This window comes from Pelophylax lessonae (genome assembly GCF_965119305.1).
Source record: "Pelophylax lessonae genome assembly, chromosome: 1".
Classification (NCBI taxonomy): Eukaryota; Metazoa; Chordata; class Amphibia; order Anura; family Ranidae; genus Pelophylax; species Pelophylax lessonae.
The window spans coordinates 102,833,916-102,851,616 of record NC_138768.1 but is presented as its reverse complement, the minus strand read 5'-3'; the positions used below and the strand labels follow the sequence as shown (position 1 = coordinate 102,851,616).

The 17,701-nt window shown below is 44.0% G+C and overlaps 1 protein-coding gene across 1 annotated transcript in view; it reads left to right on the top strand.

Annotated features, from left to right (window-relative positions):
- Positions 1-17,383, top strand: part of SLC38A9 (solute carrier family 38 member 9) — a 312,137-nt gene extending 294,754 nt beyond the window's left edge. The window contains exons 11-14 of the mRNA XM_082255219.1: positions 1,046-1,159; positions 4,325-4,473; positions 14,727-14,816; positions 16,540-17,383. Of these exons, the coding sequence (XP_082111345.1) occupies positions 1,046-1,159; positions 4,325-4,473; positions 14,727-14,816; positions 16,540-16,705 (519 nt within the window). The 3' untranslated portion in view covers positions 16,706-17,383. The remainder of the gene's footprint in view (positions 1-1,045; positions 1,160-4,324; positions 4,474-14,726; positions 14,817-16,539) is intronic.
- Positions 17,384-17,701: the final 318 nt, after the last annotated feature.

Genomic DNA, 17,701 nt, shown 5'->3' with positions numbered 1-17,701 from the left:
TGGGTTTTCTGTTTTAAAAGACCCATTTCAGCTAATTTTGTTGTTTTGGCTATAGAGTTAGAACTGTGAGATTTTTATTGCTATTCTTTGGGGAGATTTTCGCCCTATTTTCTATTGGAAGAAGTTATGAGAAATATTTCTAAATGCAAGGCAAAACATATTTTTGGTAGATACGGGAAGGCTTAGTACTTGTCCTAATGCTGTTATTGCTGTCCATGCTTTCCTTTTCCAATGACTATAGCACTCATCATCCCTTGCGTAGGAATCAAGGGATATGACATGAGGGGAACATTCCCCACTGGGGTCACAGACTGAAATAAATAACTGGCAGACAGTTAAAGCGATGCTAAAGTCTTGTTTTTTTTCTTTTGGTTTTTTTTTTCTGGTTAAAAATAACAAACATGTCATACTTACCTGCTCTGTGTAATGGTTTTGCACAGAGCAGCCCAGATCCTCCTCTTCTTGGGTCCCTCTTCTGTGTTCCTGCCCCCCCCCCCCTCCAGTCGAGTGGCCCCACAGCAAGCAGCTTGTTATTGGGGCACCCAAGCCACAGTTCCCTGTGTCCATTCAGACTCAGGCCCGGCCCCTTTCTCTGCTCATTGGCTCACTGACTTGGTTTGACAGCAGCAGGACCCATATGGTGCCGCACTGCTGTCTCAGCCAATGAGAAGGGGAGTCCTGGACAGCCGAGTGTCTCGTGCAACATCGCTGGATCTAGATGAATCTCAGGTGAGTATAAGAATGCATTAAGATAAAAAAAACTTCTGACTTTACAACCCCTTTAAAGTCTTCCTCTCTCTGTCAAAAACTAAAAGAAAAACGTTGTTTTTCCAGAGTTTGGCTTTAAGCAGCAAGTGCTATAAATCAGATCATAACATGGCCTGTTTGGATGGTTGCCTTTGCTTTTAAAGATTAGTACATTAGTGTAAGTGTTGGATGGCATTGTTGGGAGAATTCCCCAATTAAGAGGAGGGAGGAGGGGCTGCAGTTGTTATTGTAGGAAATAGGGAATAATTGAATTACATTATTTGTTTTCTTCTTGCAGGTCAGAGACCTCTCAGTTGCCTATCTCCTGGTTGGATTAACATATATGTTTGTAGGTGTCATGATATTTGGCTTATTTCCTTCTCCTCCATTGGCAAAAGAATGCATTCAACAAGTAGGTGTAAAACCAAGTATATCTGTTCAGATTTTAAACAGAACAAGTTTTTCTGGTGGGCTCTCTCAGTGCTACCTATAACTGGAAACACTGAACAATGATTTTCGTTACAAGTTTATCTTATTTATTCTGTAACGTATAACAAATTAAACACCATGTCACACAATTTCATCTGTCCTTGTATTTAACAATGTCCATCAAATTGGAACCTCTGATAAGTCACATCTGCTTGTATCATATATATCCAAAACAAGTGTAGAGGCACTCATGGATTTTGAAGAGGAGATAGATCAAAACAGCAAGGTTTTATTGTGAATGTTTTGATGAAGCTCAGTCCTAGATGGACTGTGCTTCATCAAAACGTCAAAGAATAAAATGCTACTGTTTTGATCTATCTCCTCTGCAAGATCTATGAGTGCCTCTATACCGGTTTTGAATTTGTATGGATTTCTTTGGGTGAGTGACCTCATACGCAAAGTGAGGTGGCTACCTTTGGGAAAACACACACACAATTTTATTCTCTCAAGAGATATATATATAATATATAATTCACCATATGTTTGAAATTTCCATAGCAAAATAAAGCTGGCTTTATTCAACGCATTTTGCATACATCTTGTAGTCTCACGATGAAGCTTTCATGTGGTGCTACCAATGATCCACCAATCCAATCACCTTCTTACTTAAAAATAAATCTGTACGTTCATTGATGAGCGTGAATGCCATATGGCATACATGAGCGTGGACCGGCTCTGTCCCAGTACATAACATGTTCTTTTGGCATCCTACATTTCAGTTGGCATTTGGGGGAGGATTTAGACAAGGATCTGGATTAATTAGTGATTAGAAAGCTTTGGCTATATGTATGATTGATTTGTTTTGCTATTCAGTTAAGCAGGAATCACAGTTTATCCTTATGTTAGCATTTGATTTCTGATAACTTGAATGGGTCAGCATTCTTACACAATGCTGGGTCAGCATTCTTACACAATTTTGTCAAAGATGCAGTTTCAGCTTTCAGTGTATTTTAAAATAAGGACACATTTAGTAAAGGGCTGCCTATTGGTAATAGTAGGCCTGAGCCACTTAAAGGGTAATAGCACTTTTGTGAGAGAATAAAACAGCAAATAAAAAATAAAATATAACATATACAATTACGACTCGTGTCATATTGTATTTGAATGTTATCAAAAATGTGACTTTCTTTTTTAATGTGCAGCACTGTAATTTTCTATAAAATGCAATGCCTCTTGGCAACCTGGAGGTGTTCTGTACACCGATGGTGTACTGTACAGAATCTCCGCTGAAATATAATTTTTTCCTTGTGTGATTGGCTTATTAATTTTCCTGGTAGTCTGCACTAAGGTCGACCATGGGTTGCTGGAATGAAATGTGCACGATTCCCACATCAACACGGACAGTGCTGACAGGGGAATGCCTCTTGCGAAGCTATTGTCTGCTTCCAGCGGGGGAAGACAGTATTTATTGCTAGTAGCTATAGCAGCCACTAGCGATAATCGTAGGAGAAGCTAGCAAGCCGGTTGTACCCAAGTTGATTGATCAATCAATTTGTTACATCTAGGCTGCCCGTTAACCATTCCAATCTTGGCTGAGATTCGAACCATGTATGGCAGACCTAAAATACAAGTCAGATTTTTGGCATCACTGCAACTAAAATGCCATTTTTGATGAGGTACTTCCAAGGGGAAATCACATTTAAAGGGATGCAGACTCTGCCATTTTCCTCATTAGAGCCCTGCAGGTGCAGCAGCTGATTGATAGTTCTAAAACCATTCCCATTAGATTCACTTTGCACATGGACACAGACAACCAAACAGCTATTTCTTCAGAACAACAAAAGGTAGGAATCTACAACAAAGTTTGTTAACCACTTAAGCCCCGGAAGATTTTACCCCCATTCCGACCAGGGGGTATTTTGCGATTCAGCACTGCGTGACTTTAACGGACAATTGCGCGGTCGTGCGACGCTGTACCTAAACAAATTTGGCGTCCTTTTTTTCCCACAAACAGAGCTTTCTTTTGGTGGTATTTGATCACCTGTGCAATTTTTTGATCACGCGCTATAAACAAAAAAAGAGCGTCAATTTTGCAAAAATAGCAATATTTTTCACATTTTTTATATGAAATTCCCCAAAAAAAATGTAAAAATCAAAATTTTTTAACTTTTTCGGCCAATTTGTTTTATGCTACCTATGTTTGGTAAAAAAAATCGCAAAAAGCGTATTTTGATTGGTTTGCGCAAAAGTTATCGCGTTTACTAACAAAGGGAAAGATTTTTGTCATTTTTGTTGTTTTTTTTTTTAACGTGTAATGGCGGCGATCTGCGATTTTTTTTTTTGCGGTACTGCGACATTGGGGCGGACAGATCGGACCCTTGACTGACATTTTTGACACTTTTGGGGTTACCAGTGACATTTCTACAGTAATCAGTGCTATATATATGCACTGTTACTGTAAAAATACACTGGTAGTGAAGGGGTTAACTTTATTTGGGAGGGAGGGGCTGTGTGTATCCCTAGGGGCGTGCTTTCTACTGTGATTGGCTGTGGCTTCAGCTGTAAGGACACTGATCAACGGATCTACATACTAGATCCGAGTGATCAGTGTCTTAACAGCAAGGAGAATGACAGGTGGCTTGTTTACACAAGCTGCCTGACATTCTCCCTCTCCCCCGCCGATCGCCGAGTGACCGGCGGACATCGGGTCCGCCGGTCACACGCGCTGGGGGGTCCGTGACCACGCGGGAGCGCGCCTCCGGGGGCGCGCGCTCGCTCCCTAGACCCTCACAAGCTAGTGACGTAGCCCTACGTCACTTTGCCTGTGAGGGGCTGACTGCCGACGTAGATCGGCGTTAGTCAGTCGGCAAGTGGTTAAAATCCTTGCAATGTGCATAGATCACCCAGAAGGGAATGTTTTTTTTAATTTTCTCAACAAAAGTGGAGTTACTCTTTAAATGTCATTCTGTGAGAACAACAAGGACTTTATGCCCTCTCTTCCCTAACCCTTTGTCTCAGTAATATATATATATATATATATATATATATATATATATATATATATATATATATATATATATATATATAAGGTATATTAATTTGCACCAGGTAAGCCTATAATTTCTTTATCTTTTTATTTCCCATGTAGAACTTTCTAGATAATTTTCCCAGCAATGACATCCTGTCATTCATTGCAAGAATATTCTTACTATTTCAAATGATGACAGTGTACCCCCTGCTAGGGTATCTGGTCAGAGTACAACTCCTGGGACATATCTTTGGAGACACTTATCCAAGGTGGGTAAGATGTTTACATGTGACTCCTGCTGTAAGCTTTTTTCACAGGAATGCTGCTGTCTGTGTGGTAGATCTGGAAATTACATTCCACTGATCCTGAAGTTCTTTTTGTATTCGCTCCTGCCATTGTACTGTCAGATAAAATAGTAAGCCAAATATGTATCCAGCCCGTATAGATGTGTTGAACAAGTGTTTTTAATGCTAGTGGCACTAGGGTCACCGGTTAGAATGCCAACCACCACACTACCTGCCTGGAGTTTGCATGTTCTCCCTGTGCCTCCATGGGTTTCCTCTGGGTGCTCTGGTTTCCTCCCATACTCCAAACACATACTGGTAGGTTAATTGGCTCCTGTATGTGTATGAATGTAAGTTAGGGACCTACAATATATATGTAAAGCGATGTGTAAATTTAAGGCGCTATACCTGTAATAAATATAATTTTAAAAATGCATATGGTAATGTGGCTTTTATACCCATGTTCTTGCACATTTCTATACCATTTTTTTCATTATTGTGCCTTTTAGATTTTCCTTTTTAAAATGTCTTTATGCATTTTGCAAGGTGATGGAGTAACACTTAGTATAGAGATCTACTTGCATGCATGACACATGTTTTTGTTAATTTAATGAGTACTTAAAGCAAACCTATCACTTTAGTTAATATGAGTGAAAGAAGTCTTTGAACACTCACCTTTCCCGCTGCCTGTGTCATTGATTGCCACCCTGATCTGCTAATTTCTGTGTTAAAATTTACTCTTTTGAAAGTGTCTGTCTCCTGTGTCCCCCTCAGCTCTCACTATTTCTTCTCTCTGACCTCCACCCATTACAAGAAACAATAGTAATGTGTAGGTAAGAGGGAGAATCCAATATGGGAACCTAGGAGATCAACACCCATGAAAGTGTCAAACACCCTTTGACCATCTGCAGAAAAAAAAACATTTCTGAACCAGAGCAAAGTGAGGTTGTGCAGGTCACAGGGAAGTTAAGTATTCACATACATCTCTTACTGTTGAAGCTGGGTTTAAGGGCCCTCAAGACTATGCCTTGCATTATTCTACCTGTGTTGATGCAACGCGTTTATGTACATTATGTTGTGCTGCATCCTATTCATTTTTAATGGGCTGGTAGAGCACCTTGAAAGTCAGGTATGCAGCAATTTAAAAAACACAAAGCATGGTAAAATGAATCAAGTGAAAATAGGTCAATCAGTGCAATCAAATCGTTTCTAAACCGATTATATTATTAATAAGTGTAAGAACGTTTTCTCTACACCAAGTTGCCAGCTAAAACACTAAACAGTGATTTCACCCACCGCATGTAACAAACTAATCACATACGTAAATAGTGTAGCGCAATTTACAGACATATACATAACACACACAACCTCAATTTAGATTATTATTCAAAAAGAAGAATTAGATAAACCAAAAAATAGTGAAAATGATAAAGTTGTGTTATAACAGTCCACAGAAATCCAAAATGCCACAGATCTCTGTTAGCAAATCTCTATTTCTCTATTGTTCATTGACGGACACAGTTCTCTCTGATTCAAATCAGTAGGGTAATACTGCCCCCCACAGGAGTAGGACACTAGGCAGAAAAAAGTTCTGGCTACGCCTATGGGCAGTCCCGGAGGGTACACCCTCTCTCTTCCTGCATAGGATGCCAGTTTTTATCTGCCTAGTCAGGAGTAAGGACCTAGTTCCTTGCTGGGATGTCTGATCCTGACATAGAAGTAATTTTTTTATGTCGATTTTTTTTTTTTTAGCTAGCCTTTTTTTCTCGATCATTTTTCCTGTGAGATCTTCTAGCAATTATGCCGGGCTGGGCAGCAGACTGGACCCCCATATCCAGTGGTCACCCCAGTCTGGCCATCGAGCGCGTGCAGGCCTTAGCTCCGCGCTGGGATGGCCGCGACATAGTCCCGCTGGACGGGGACTGGCCCCGCGAGTTAAACGTTTCGCCAGGACGCACACGACAGGGTCTAGGCTGATGTTGCAGCATTCCTATTTGGCCCACAGCCCCCCTACTCCGGTGGTGTGGGGTCCTGTCATAAGATGGTGCCCGCCTGTGTTCCCGGTGGTGTGGTTTTCTGCTGTTGATGGGTGTTTGGGGGTGTCCACCTGTGGGCCCCGATTCTCGCGTGAGGCTGCCATTTTGTTGTAGCCTCTGTCTGCTTCTATGGGAGTGGCCCTCTTGGTACACCCGTTTTCAGCCATTTTTCAGTAGATTTTTGCTGTGGAGGCCGGTGGGAGTGCCTGGAGGCAGGGGAGGGCTGGCAGCCTTAGGCCTGTGGGGCAAGTCCAGTCAAGTGGCCCATTGAACCATCGAATCAGCTCACCATCCATGCCACCTGGTTTTATAATGGATATTGATGTTATGAAGCAAGACACATAACGCAATGCAATGTGGTAACATAATTTAAGGTTAATAGCAACAAAGGAGTTTTAACAAAAATACATGACATCACGCCAGGCGGGGCCTAGGACGCTCCTGTCAGGCAGAGATCACTCTGCCTGACAGGGAAGTGACTGTGTTAGTATTGTTCCAGCCGGATTCAGGAGCGTACTTTGCACACTCATACCACTCCGCTGCAGCTATGCAAATATATTATTGTGTAGTGGTGACTGACAGCTGTATACAGTGTCTGGCCCCTACATTATTCCAGCCCTGAGTGCGGCCTTTTTACCAGTTTTTAGTGGCCCGGGGGGCAATTGCCACCCTGCCCCCCTTCCCAGTCCTCCCCTGCCTGGAGGACAGTGTGTCATGAGGGTGGTCTCTCCCTCTCTGTGAGGGTCTGTTAGCGCGCGCCTGACCTCCGGGGGGCACTGTGGGGCCGCTTTAAAAAAAATTAAATTTTTGTAATTTTTTTTTTAAAAGTTGCTGGCGGGTTCCTCAGGTTCAGTATGGACCCTACTGGCCATTTGTTCCCACCTGACCCCCTCACGGAGGCCGCAGGGCCTCCCAGATCTCCACTGTCCGTTGATGCCTTTTCGGCTGTTCGGGAAGCACTTGGGCCCGGGTGAAGGTGGTAGATGCGCTGAGACGTTTCTCCGCCTACCCCTGCCTCATCTGATGTCTCGGAGTCTGAGTCTGGCTCAGCAGCCGCAGACGTGGGGCCACTCTGCCGGGTCTGTTACCTCGCACCCTGTCTCCTCGGATGATGAGGATGACATTTCTACCTCCCCTGCCGCGACAGGCGCTGGTGGATGCACTGGCTGTTTCGGTGCGTGACACCCTGCGATTTGGGGGTCGCAAGTGGCATCTAAGAACTCACATGCCATCTGGAGCTGCTCTTTTTGCTGGCTGCTCATGTAGGAGGGGACCGTCCTGAGACGTTCCCATGGGGTGTCTAAGCGGCTGTTAGACGTTGCCCTTTTGGGGAGTCTCTGGTACAGAGGACTTTTCCGCCTTTGGTGGACGTACGGTCTCTAGCTGAATGGGACTACCGTTGTTCCAGTGGAGGAATCCCCGTCCTGTAAGGACTTGGGGATAGGATGGCGTTGGTTGTGGCCTATGATCTGTACTCCCTGGCGTAGTCTGCACTGGGAACAGTGTTTATGTTTTCCCTTGACACGCAGACTCTGCCTGATGGGCGGAGTTCCACCGCTGTGACTTGGTGTGGGGCATGTCGCTCTTGCCCTGGGGGAGCTGTTGGACCAGCTGGTGCAGGGGCTCCAATTTGTTTGCGATGCTGCGCTGGTTGAGGCTCCCTTGTATGGGTCACCTTGTCGTTTTTGGCTGTGGTTATCCAGCGTCTACTTGACCGTAGTGTTGGTCTGCGGATCAAACTTCTACAACGGTCTTAATGGATCTCCTTGTTCAGGGGGATCGCCGGTTTGGTACTGCAATGGATGACATTAAATAAGGGTCTCACGGGGGGAAGAGTATTTTCTTCCACAGGCTAACAAGGGTAAGGGCCTTCGTCGCAGTCGGGGTTCTTCCCTTTCAGCTCGCAAACAGTTTCTTCGTCCCTCGGGGACGGTCGATGTGGCGAAGTGCTTCCAGACTTCCGCGTGTGGTTCTAAATGACCTTGGTCTGGAGAACATGAGATTGCTTTTTTCCAGACCTGCGGACTAGGCCTATACTGCCTGAAGGTGCTTCCTCGCCCATCTAGGGGGTGGAGGGGAGGTCCTTGCCGGTCGAGGACCTGTGGCTTGCCCGGATCCCAGGCTGCTGGGTTCAGGAGGTCATGCGGTCCAGTTGCAAGATCGAGTCCCGATCTGTTTATTTCCGGTAAGGTTTTTTCCCTTCCAATTTACTGGCGCTCCGTGGGGCAGTTCAGGCTCTGGTTCAACAAGCTAGGCCAACTGGTCCTTTGATGCTTCCGTGCAAATCAAAAATTCAAGTTGGTATCGGTTCGCACGGCGGTGGCTTCCCTGCATCAGGGGGATTCCTGGCCTCCATAGACATCAAGCTGCCTACCTTCACATCCTGTTATGTTCTGGGCAGCTACGGGTTCCCTGTTTTTTTTGCCGTGGGGGAAGGATCTCTATCGGTTTGTGGCGTTGTCCTTGGGTCTCGCTTCTGCTACTGGGGTCTTCACAAAGGTGTGGCTCCGGTCCTGGCGCCATTGAGGCAGCAGGGCGTATCAGTCTGGGGTTCCTGGCCGATCTGCTTCTCCGTGTGGAGTCTCCTACTCTGCTGACAAACGGATTTGGAAGTCACCATGAGAACTCTGGGGGAGTTCAGGTGGGTTCTGAACCTTCAGAAGTCATCCATGGTCCCTTCCATGAGACTGGACTATCTTGGCCTGACTTTGGACTCGCCCTTAGTCAGGGTGTTTTCTCCCTCCGGGGAAAAGACTCTTGGAACTTTAGACTGCGGTTCATGAACCGCACATGGTCGTCCCTTCAGACCAGTATGCGAGTTCTGGGACTGATGGTGCCATCTTTCGAGACGTTCTCTTTCGCTCAATCCTTCCTTGGGATCCCCCAGAAGGCAATCCTTCTCGAATGGGACTAGAATCCAAACTATCTGGACTTTTGGATCCGGCTGAGCTGGCTGACCAGGAAGTCTTGAGCTGGAATTCTCCCTCCCCTTTTTCCTGAACACTTATCACCGCGGATGCTAGCCTGTGGTGGGAAGGAGTCCTCGGCAGGTTCTCTGCTTCGGGAGTATGGTCCCTGGAGGATCCAGGTTACCGATCAATGTCCTGGGGCTGAGAGCGATCCGGCTTTGCCTGGTTCACTGGATCGGACGCCTGCAGCTGCCCGTTGCACGTTCAATCGACTACGCCACGATCGTGGCTTATGTCATTCACCAAGGGGGCACCAAGGGTGTCCTTGCGGCCTTGGATATGTCAATTCTTCTTTGGCCAGTGTGCCTTGTTCCAGCCCTTCCGCTGTTCCCTTTTCAGGTGTGGAAACCTTGGCGGGTGGATTGCCTCAGTCGACAGGCCTTGGATGCAGGGGAATGGTCCCTTCATCCGGAGGTGTTTATGCAGATGTGCCTTCGTTGGCGGCACTCCAGACGTGGACCTGTTGGCGTCGCATCTACAGGATAGTGCTGCGGTTTGTGTCCCGCTCCTGGGACCTTCTGGCGGGTGCAATGGTGGCACCATGGGTTCTGTCGTGGGCAAGAACATTCGCTAGGTTCAACTTGAACGATGCCGTGGAGTTTAGCATGGTCACCTACGCACGGCTGCCGCCGGCATGGTCGTGTGTGCGTGCTCATGGATGGGCCAAGGTCAGTCTCAGCTGCGGTCTGCCTTTCCTCCTCCCAAGTTGCTGGCAAGAATTTTTTGCAGGATCGAGGCGGAAGGGATTCCAGTCTTTCTCGTGGCCCTGAACGGGCCTCGCCGACCTTGGTACGCCGGCCTGGTCAGGCTGGCCACAGACGCTCCTTGGAGAATTCCTCTCAGGGAGGAGTTATTGTCTCCAGACCCATCTCCCGTCCGACTTTGCGGTTGCTGACTTTGCCGACTTGGCTGTTGAATGCCAGGTGCTGAAGGATGGGGGTTTGGCTGCTTCAGTGATTCCCACCCTGCTTGGAGCGTGGGAAGCAACTTCTAGGGTGATTTTTGTTCATCATACGAGAGTCGTATATTGCTTGGCTCCCCCTCGCTCTTACTCAGTGGCCCGGATCTTGGCTTCCTTCAATGGGGAGTTGATCACAAGTTGGCCTTTAGTACTGTCAAGGTTTGGGTTTTGGCAAATTTCTTTCGAAGGCCGTTGGCCGCCTGTGCCCTGGTGCGTGACTTCTTCCAGGGGGTGCCACACTTGGTGCTTCCGGTGCGACCTCCGTCACCCACTGGGGACCTTGATTTGGTGCAGTCGGTTCTTTTAGACCCTCTGTTTGCGAGTATTCGAGAGTATCCCTCTGCGTGCAGGTGTCGGCACTGGCGACATTGTCCTGTCGTTCTCCTTATATGTTGATCATGGGGCCAAGTGGTACTTCGTCCGGATCCTTCCTTCCCTTTGAAGGTGGTTTCTGGTGTTCACTTGCATAGGGAAATTGTATTCCCATCTTGTGTCCTGAGCTCTCACATCCTAAGGAATGTGCATTGCTTACTCTGTTTAGAGTGCGGGCACTCAAGGTGTACTTGGCGACTACTGAGTCTTTTCGTGAGTCAGGCTCGCTCTTTGTATTTACGGATGGCCCGTGAACGGGACTGCCTGCCTCTGCTGCGTCTATTCCCGGGTTGGATTGGACAGACGGTGCTGCAGGTTTATTAAATTAAGGGTCATGTCCTACCTTTCCCTTTTTCAGCGCGTTCTAGTCGGGCGCCTAGTGCTTCCTGGGCTTTTCGTCTTGTGGGCATCTGTGCTCCAGGTTGCAAGTTGGCTACCTGGTAGTCTGTTCACACCTTTACCACGTTTTTATAAGGTGGATGTGCTGGCATCGGCCGAAAGGTTTTTTTGCTGGCTGCTGTTTGGAGGGCTTTTGGCCTTCCTTGAGGGTGTTTACTGTTGTTTTCAGGTGGGCCTCATCTTTTGTGCTGATGAGTCCTATGTTGCCTGGTCGGCTATGTTTGGCCTTGGGGACATGTTCTTTTCTGCTGTTCCCACCCCTCATTTTATGGCACTGCTTTGGGACGTCCCTACTGATATGAATCAGAGAGAACTGCGTCCATCAATGAACGATAGAGAAAACTGGATTTTTTTTTACTTACCGTAAAATCCTTTTCTCTTAAGTTAATTGATGGACTCAGTACCCGCCCTCTAGTTGGGTTGGGTTGGGTTGGTGTTGAGTTGGGTTGGTGTTACTTTTCTGACACTGCTTTGATACAAAACTGGCATCCTATGCAGGAAGAGAGAGGGTGTACCCTCCAGGACTGCCCATAGGCATAGCCAGAACTTTTTTCTGCCTAGTGTCCTACTCCTATAGGGGGCAGTATTACCCTACTGATATGAATCAGAGAGAACTGCGTCCGTCAATGAACTTAAGAGAAAAGGATTTTACGGTAAGTCAAAAATCCAGTTATAAATATGTCAATCTTCATGAAGTGAAATAAACACCCAAGTGTCTTCCATTAACCACTTGCCGACCCGCCGCACGACTTATTTACTGCGGCAGTCAGCCCCCTACAGGCAAAATGACGTAGGGCTACATTGCTCGCCCACGAGCCTCTAGGGAGCTCGCCCCCGCTCGTTAACTAACATCTCAGCGCGAGTGATCGGCGGCTCCGATGTCCCCCGGTCACTCACGATCTCCTGCTGGAGAGGGAGAAAGGCAGGCGGCTAATGTAAACAAAGCCGCCTGTCATTCTCCCTGGTGTAACTGCAGAGATCATACGATCATGCTATGTAGGATCGTATGTCTCTGTGGTTACATCACAAGCCAAGCCCCAATGTGGCAGTCCCGCAAAAAAAATCGCAGATCGCCGCCATTACTAGTAAAAAAAAAAAACAATAAAAATGACATAAATCTTTCCTGTAGTTAGTAGACACAATAACTTTTTACCAAACATATGTAGCAGAAAATAAATTGGCCTAAAATGTTAAAACATTTAGATTTTTACATTTTTTGGGGGGGGAATTTCATATAAAAAAAATGTGAAAAATATTATTTTTTCAAAATTTTCACTCTTTTTTTGTTTATAGCGCAAAAAGTAAAAATCACACAGGTGATCAAATACTACCAAAAGAAAGCTCTGTTTGTGGGAAAAAAAGGGGCGTCAATTTCATTTGGGTACAGTGCCGCACGACCGCGAAATTGTCTGTTAAAGTCACGCAGTGCCAAATCGCAAAATAGGCCCTGGTCTTTGAGCAGCCAAATCCTCCGGGGCTTAAGTGGTTAATATTCAAAGCTTCGTGCTTACTCATCAGGTAAAAAACCTGCTCACCTCCAAAAATAGGGTAAATCGCATATATTCTATATTGCCCAGAAATTAGTCAACTGATGAACATTTCTTTTGGAACATTGTCCAAGTCTGTTTTTAGTACGTTAATTTGCTGTGGGGGAATACATGTGTTTTTTAGCACTGTACAATACACTATGTTTCTGTGCCTTATGTTTTCTATATAATCTGGCTGTGGATATATAAGCTGTGTGGAGGAGTTGTAAGAAGCAGCCAGCCGAAAAAAGGGGCAGAGGAGAGAAGAGCTGATTTCTATGTGCTGGGATTCTGAGCGTTCTAGAATATATTCGCTTTTCTCTATTTTTGGACATGAGCAAGTTTTTCACCTGGTGAAGGATACGTTTTGAATAATAATACAAGGCACTTGTGTGTTTCTTTAAATTCACAAGATTGACACATTTTTAAGATAGAGATCTGATTATGGAGATCTGTGAACTGTTATAGCACAACTTTATAATTTTCACAATTTTTTGGTTTATTTCATTTCTATTTTTGATTAATAATCTACATTGAGGTTGTGTGTGTGTTATGTAAATGTCTGTAAGTTGCGCTACACTATATACTTAATGCTAAAATGAATGGCACTGCAACACCCCAGGGAAAATAAAAACAGCAGCGCTCAAAATATAACAACATGAACAGAGTCCTCCAGTGAACAGAGTCCTCCAGTGAACAGAGTCCTCCAGTGAACAGAGTCCTCCAGTGAACAGAGTCCTCCAGTGAACAGAGTCCTCCAGTGAACAGAGTCCTCCAGTGAACAGAGTCCTCCAGTGAACAGAGTCCCAAGTGGAATATGATGAATACTATAAGAAAAAGACTTCAGAAGATCCACCATGAGAAAGGAGCCCAAAAAAATCAGCCTCTTACCAGATGAAAGTAATAAAACAGCCATCCAAATAAGGAGCTTGTTGATATGGGGCACCAGTTCTGACAAAAGGGATCCCACCGACTCCAACAGTAAGATGTATTTTGAAAATAAAATAAAAAACAAACGATCATTGCGCAAATATCTTATGCATGTCTTGGTGAAAGACAAGAGATGATGTGTGGAACATAGACGTAATCCCTCAGTGAGATGGAATCAAAACACTGTGAAGTGAAGATAGATCCACCACCAAGGGGAAATAAAAACACAGCCTCTTACCAGATCTATGTACTAAGCAGACATCAAGGCTTGTGTGCTTCTGTTGTCCAGTCAATAAATCCAACGATAATTATCAAACTCAATCCAAATAATCCCCCAAAAAAATTAAAAAGAGGAGATCATTGCGCAAACATCGTATGCAAGTTTATTACCAAATATAAAAGGCATACAGGGTACTCACATATTCTCCTTAAAACATAAACATTTAGTAAAAAGGCATGGACTTGTTTCCAACCGATAAAATGGCCGACCTCCAGTCGTGTATGGCACTAGCATCAGGCAGCTAACTTCCTCCCAACATGTTTCGTTATACTTAACATCATCAGGGGTTTTGCAACACCCCAAACCATAATGGACGCATTACAACACAGTACAATATTGTATGGTAGAACATGATGTGTCTATCTGAATGGCTCTTGAAAATTTACTACAGCGACAGAATGCAGCATGTCCTATATTTAAAACCTAAATGCAAAGTACAGTGCATAAAAATCATTTCTTTTTCCGATGCAGTTTTTCTGCAGGAAAATAGATGTGTATGAACAGAGTCTAAATTCTTTACCAAATGTTGGAGTACCCACATTCCAAAAGATTCATATGTTTCTAAGATATAAAGAAAATATAGGAGTTTCTTCAAATGGTCTGCAATTGCTACATGGTTAAGCAAACCTGGAGATAATGGGACAGTGTATTAGGCGTCAGACCTTTACATATTAGAAAATGTAAATAGATACTTTTATCTAGACACCTTGAGATGTTTAAAACTGTCTTTATATATCTATTTTTTATTTGTACATTCTTTTTTAGTATTCTACATGTTTTGGGACTCAACATAGCCGTTGTTGCCGTGGGAGTTGTCATGGCGAAATTCTACCCCAACATAGGGGGAATTATTAGGTATGAGTATATATATTATTCACACAAAGTAAAAAATAAAATGACTTGGCTAAGCACAAGTGGCGTACCATTTGTATATCCAAGAACACCATTTCCTGATGTTTATGTCCATATTTTTCTTGGTAACCATTGTTTCACTTATTGTGTTTTTGGGAAAGGAAGTGAGGGGGAGAATCTCCACAATTGAAACATATATACTGTATATTGAGGTGCACTCTATACAGTGCATAATGAACCAATGCTTGGCTCCATTGTAGTCAAACCCAGAAAAAGATGCCTGGCAGTGGGACACCCCAAAATGTATTGCTATCAGCTTATATTCATTACATAAAGAATCACTAGCAATATTGGTGAGCATTTTGATGTGTCGGTGACATGCATCTTCTTCTCCCTTGATTCGGACATATTAGAAACCCCATAGAGGTGCTAAACCCTCCCCACCCTATCCAATGCTTGTAGAAAGCCTTTAGTTTTAGCTGGAGTTTTAAAGCATCTCTGTCACTAAATCCAAAAGCTAAAATTAATTCTTCCCTCTAAAGGAGACATATAGCTCTTCTGCTACTAGTCCAGTCCTGGATAGGCTACCAACATATTCAGGACTGTCAGATTTCTAGTTCCCTGCTGCACTCAGTGGTTCTTTCCACTGGCCCTTACATCACTACCGTGTCTTGCAGTGACATAAATGCGAACTGGTCAAGCCACTTCACACAGTGGGGAACCAAGAAACGGACACTTGCAGACATGGCAGATTATGCAGATTCTTCAGCCGACATTTACAGTGCATCTACCTACAGTGCCAGCAACAGGCAAGAGGACTACTAAATGTCTTCTTTGCAGGAGAGAGTATATTTTACATTTTGATTTTAGCAAGTCAGTTTAAAGGTGGGTATACACTATAAGAAAATCGGGCGAACGATCATCTGCTTTTTCTCGATGTTTCACAGCAAGTTGGAACCGAGGAAGGAAATGATGTATGAAAATTCTCGTACGACAGTCTTTTTTTTATTTTTTTTGTTTCTCTTCATCCACAGCATCCACAGTCTTTCGTATCTGTTTCTTCACGTATGAAAATGGTACACATTAAACAAAAATTGTTAGTTCTTGTCACGTACGACAAACATTTTGGAGTTCGTCACTTCGGAAATTTTTATTTGCAAAGTCTGAATCAGATGTCGAAAGTTGTGTACACGCTATACGAAAATCAAACAATTTTGCTTTGTACGGAGTTTTTCTTCCGATTTTCTCATTGTGTGTACCCCACTTAACTCTGCAGTAATTTAGCAATGATGCTGACTGCATTCCTATATAGTGATAGCTCATTTAGGGAGAATCAAACTCATCAATGTTAAAAAAAAATTTTACCCATCATTTACCCACAGTTGATCTTACAAACTTTTCTCTCCCAATCATTCGAGGGATATGTGTTTTTGCATTGACAAAAAAAGCCACCTGTGGTTTTTCCAGCCTTCAGTAATGTTGCCCACAGACATCAGACCATGCTGGTCCAGTTATGATTGATCATTTGTCTGTGGTGCTCATTGAGCTCTCCAGACATCCCTGGATGACCCTTCTGGGGGGGGGGGGGGAATAGATCAACATTAAGAGAGATTTTCCCAGCCAGTTGCTGATAAGACGTATCCTACCGGCAGTCCTCCCTCCTAATGCAAATAATGTTGTAGTTTCATTTGAACAGCATGGTGATGATCTGATTTTATCTTCCTAGGTTTTCCGGAGCTGCTTGTGGTCTTGCGTTTGTCTTTGTGTACCCTTGTCTGATCCACATGATCGCTCTCTATCGCAGCCAGCGGCTCACGTGGTATTCTACGGTCATACATACCTTTATAATCATACTAGGTGTTGGAAACCTTGTTGCACAGTTTCTCATGTAAATTATACATCTGTATCAACAGCTGCAATCTCTACAGACACTTCTTTGGAAGATGAACTCAGCAGCCATGTAGCATGTCCTGTTCCAGCACAAAAAAACACTATGGAAGAGATGGCACGTTGTTTTGTAAATAATTTCTGATGACAGAGGTCACTCTGTCACACATTGCAGTTCATTCCGCAGTATTGTTTTTTCAAATTTATTTATAGGAAACAACAAAATCACAAATACAGCAGTAGAAAGTGCAAAGACAATGTTGCATAAGTATGCACAATCCACGTTGGTTCAGATCTTTATCACATCAAGTATATATAATCTGCTTTATCACCACAGAACATTACTAATGTAAATCAAGTATTCTAAATATATTCAACATAGTTGGACCAAGTGGAGATGGAGTTGAAGGGCCACTGAGGTGAACAGATGTTAGTTATGATCAGTGTAAAAGAGAGGTAGTGACAGTTGTTGGTATAAGCAATCCTTACTCCTTCAACTCCAGCTAACAGACGTTTCCCTTCCCCCAAGAATATGAATATTTGCCAGAGTTGCCATGTTTTATGAAAGGTATCCAGGTATTGTTTTGTGAATGGATTAAGTCTTCAATTTTCCTATTCCTTTCTACTTTATTAAAGCAGAAATTCACTCTTAATCAACACTGACTATTTTAAATCCCTATGCTGCTAGCATTAGCGAGAAGATACAAAAGTATATCGTAATTACTTGCTTTAAACTTTTTTATTTTATTTTTATTTTTTTTACACTTTCAATTACTTTCTGGTTTCCAGGCCTAGGCAAATAATGTCCTACATCCTAGGAGTCTCTAGGTGGGGTTTTCTGAGATGGGCACACCCTTCTGCCTGAGCTAAGGACAGATGGACTCGAGGAAGTAAATGTTAATGCTACATGAATCATCTGCCTTAAGATGTCTACACCCATAAATGCTAGGGGGTGTTTTTCAAAGTGATTTCTCAGCAAAAAAAAGCATGACGACATGGAG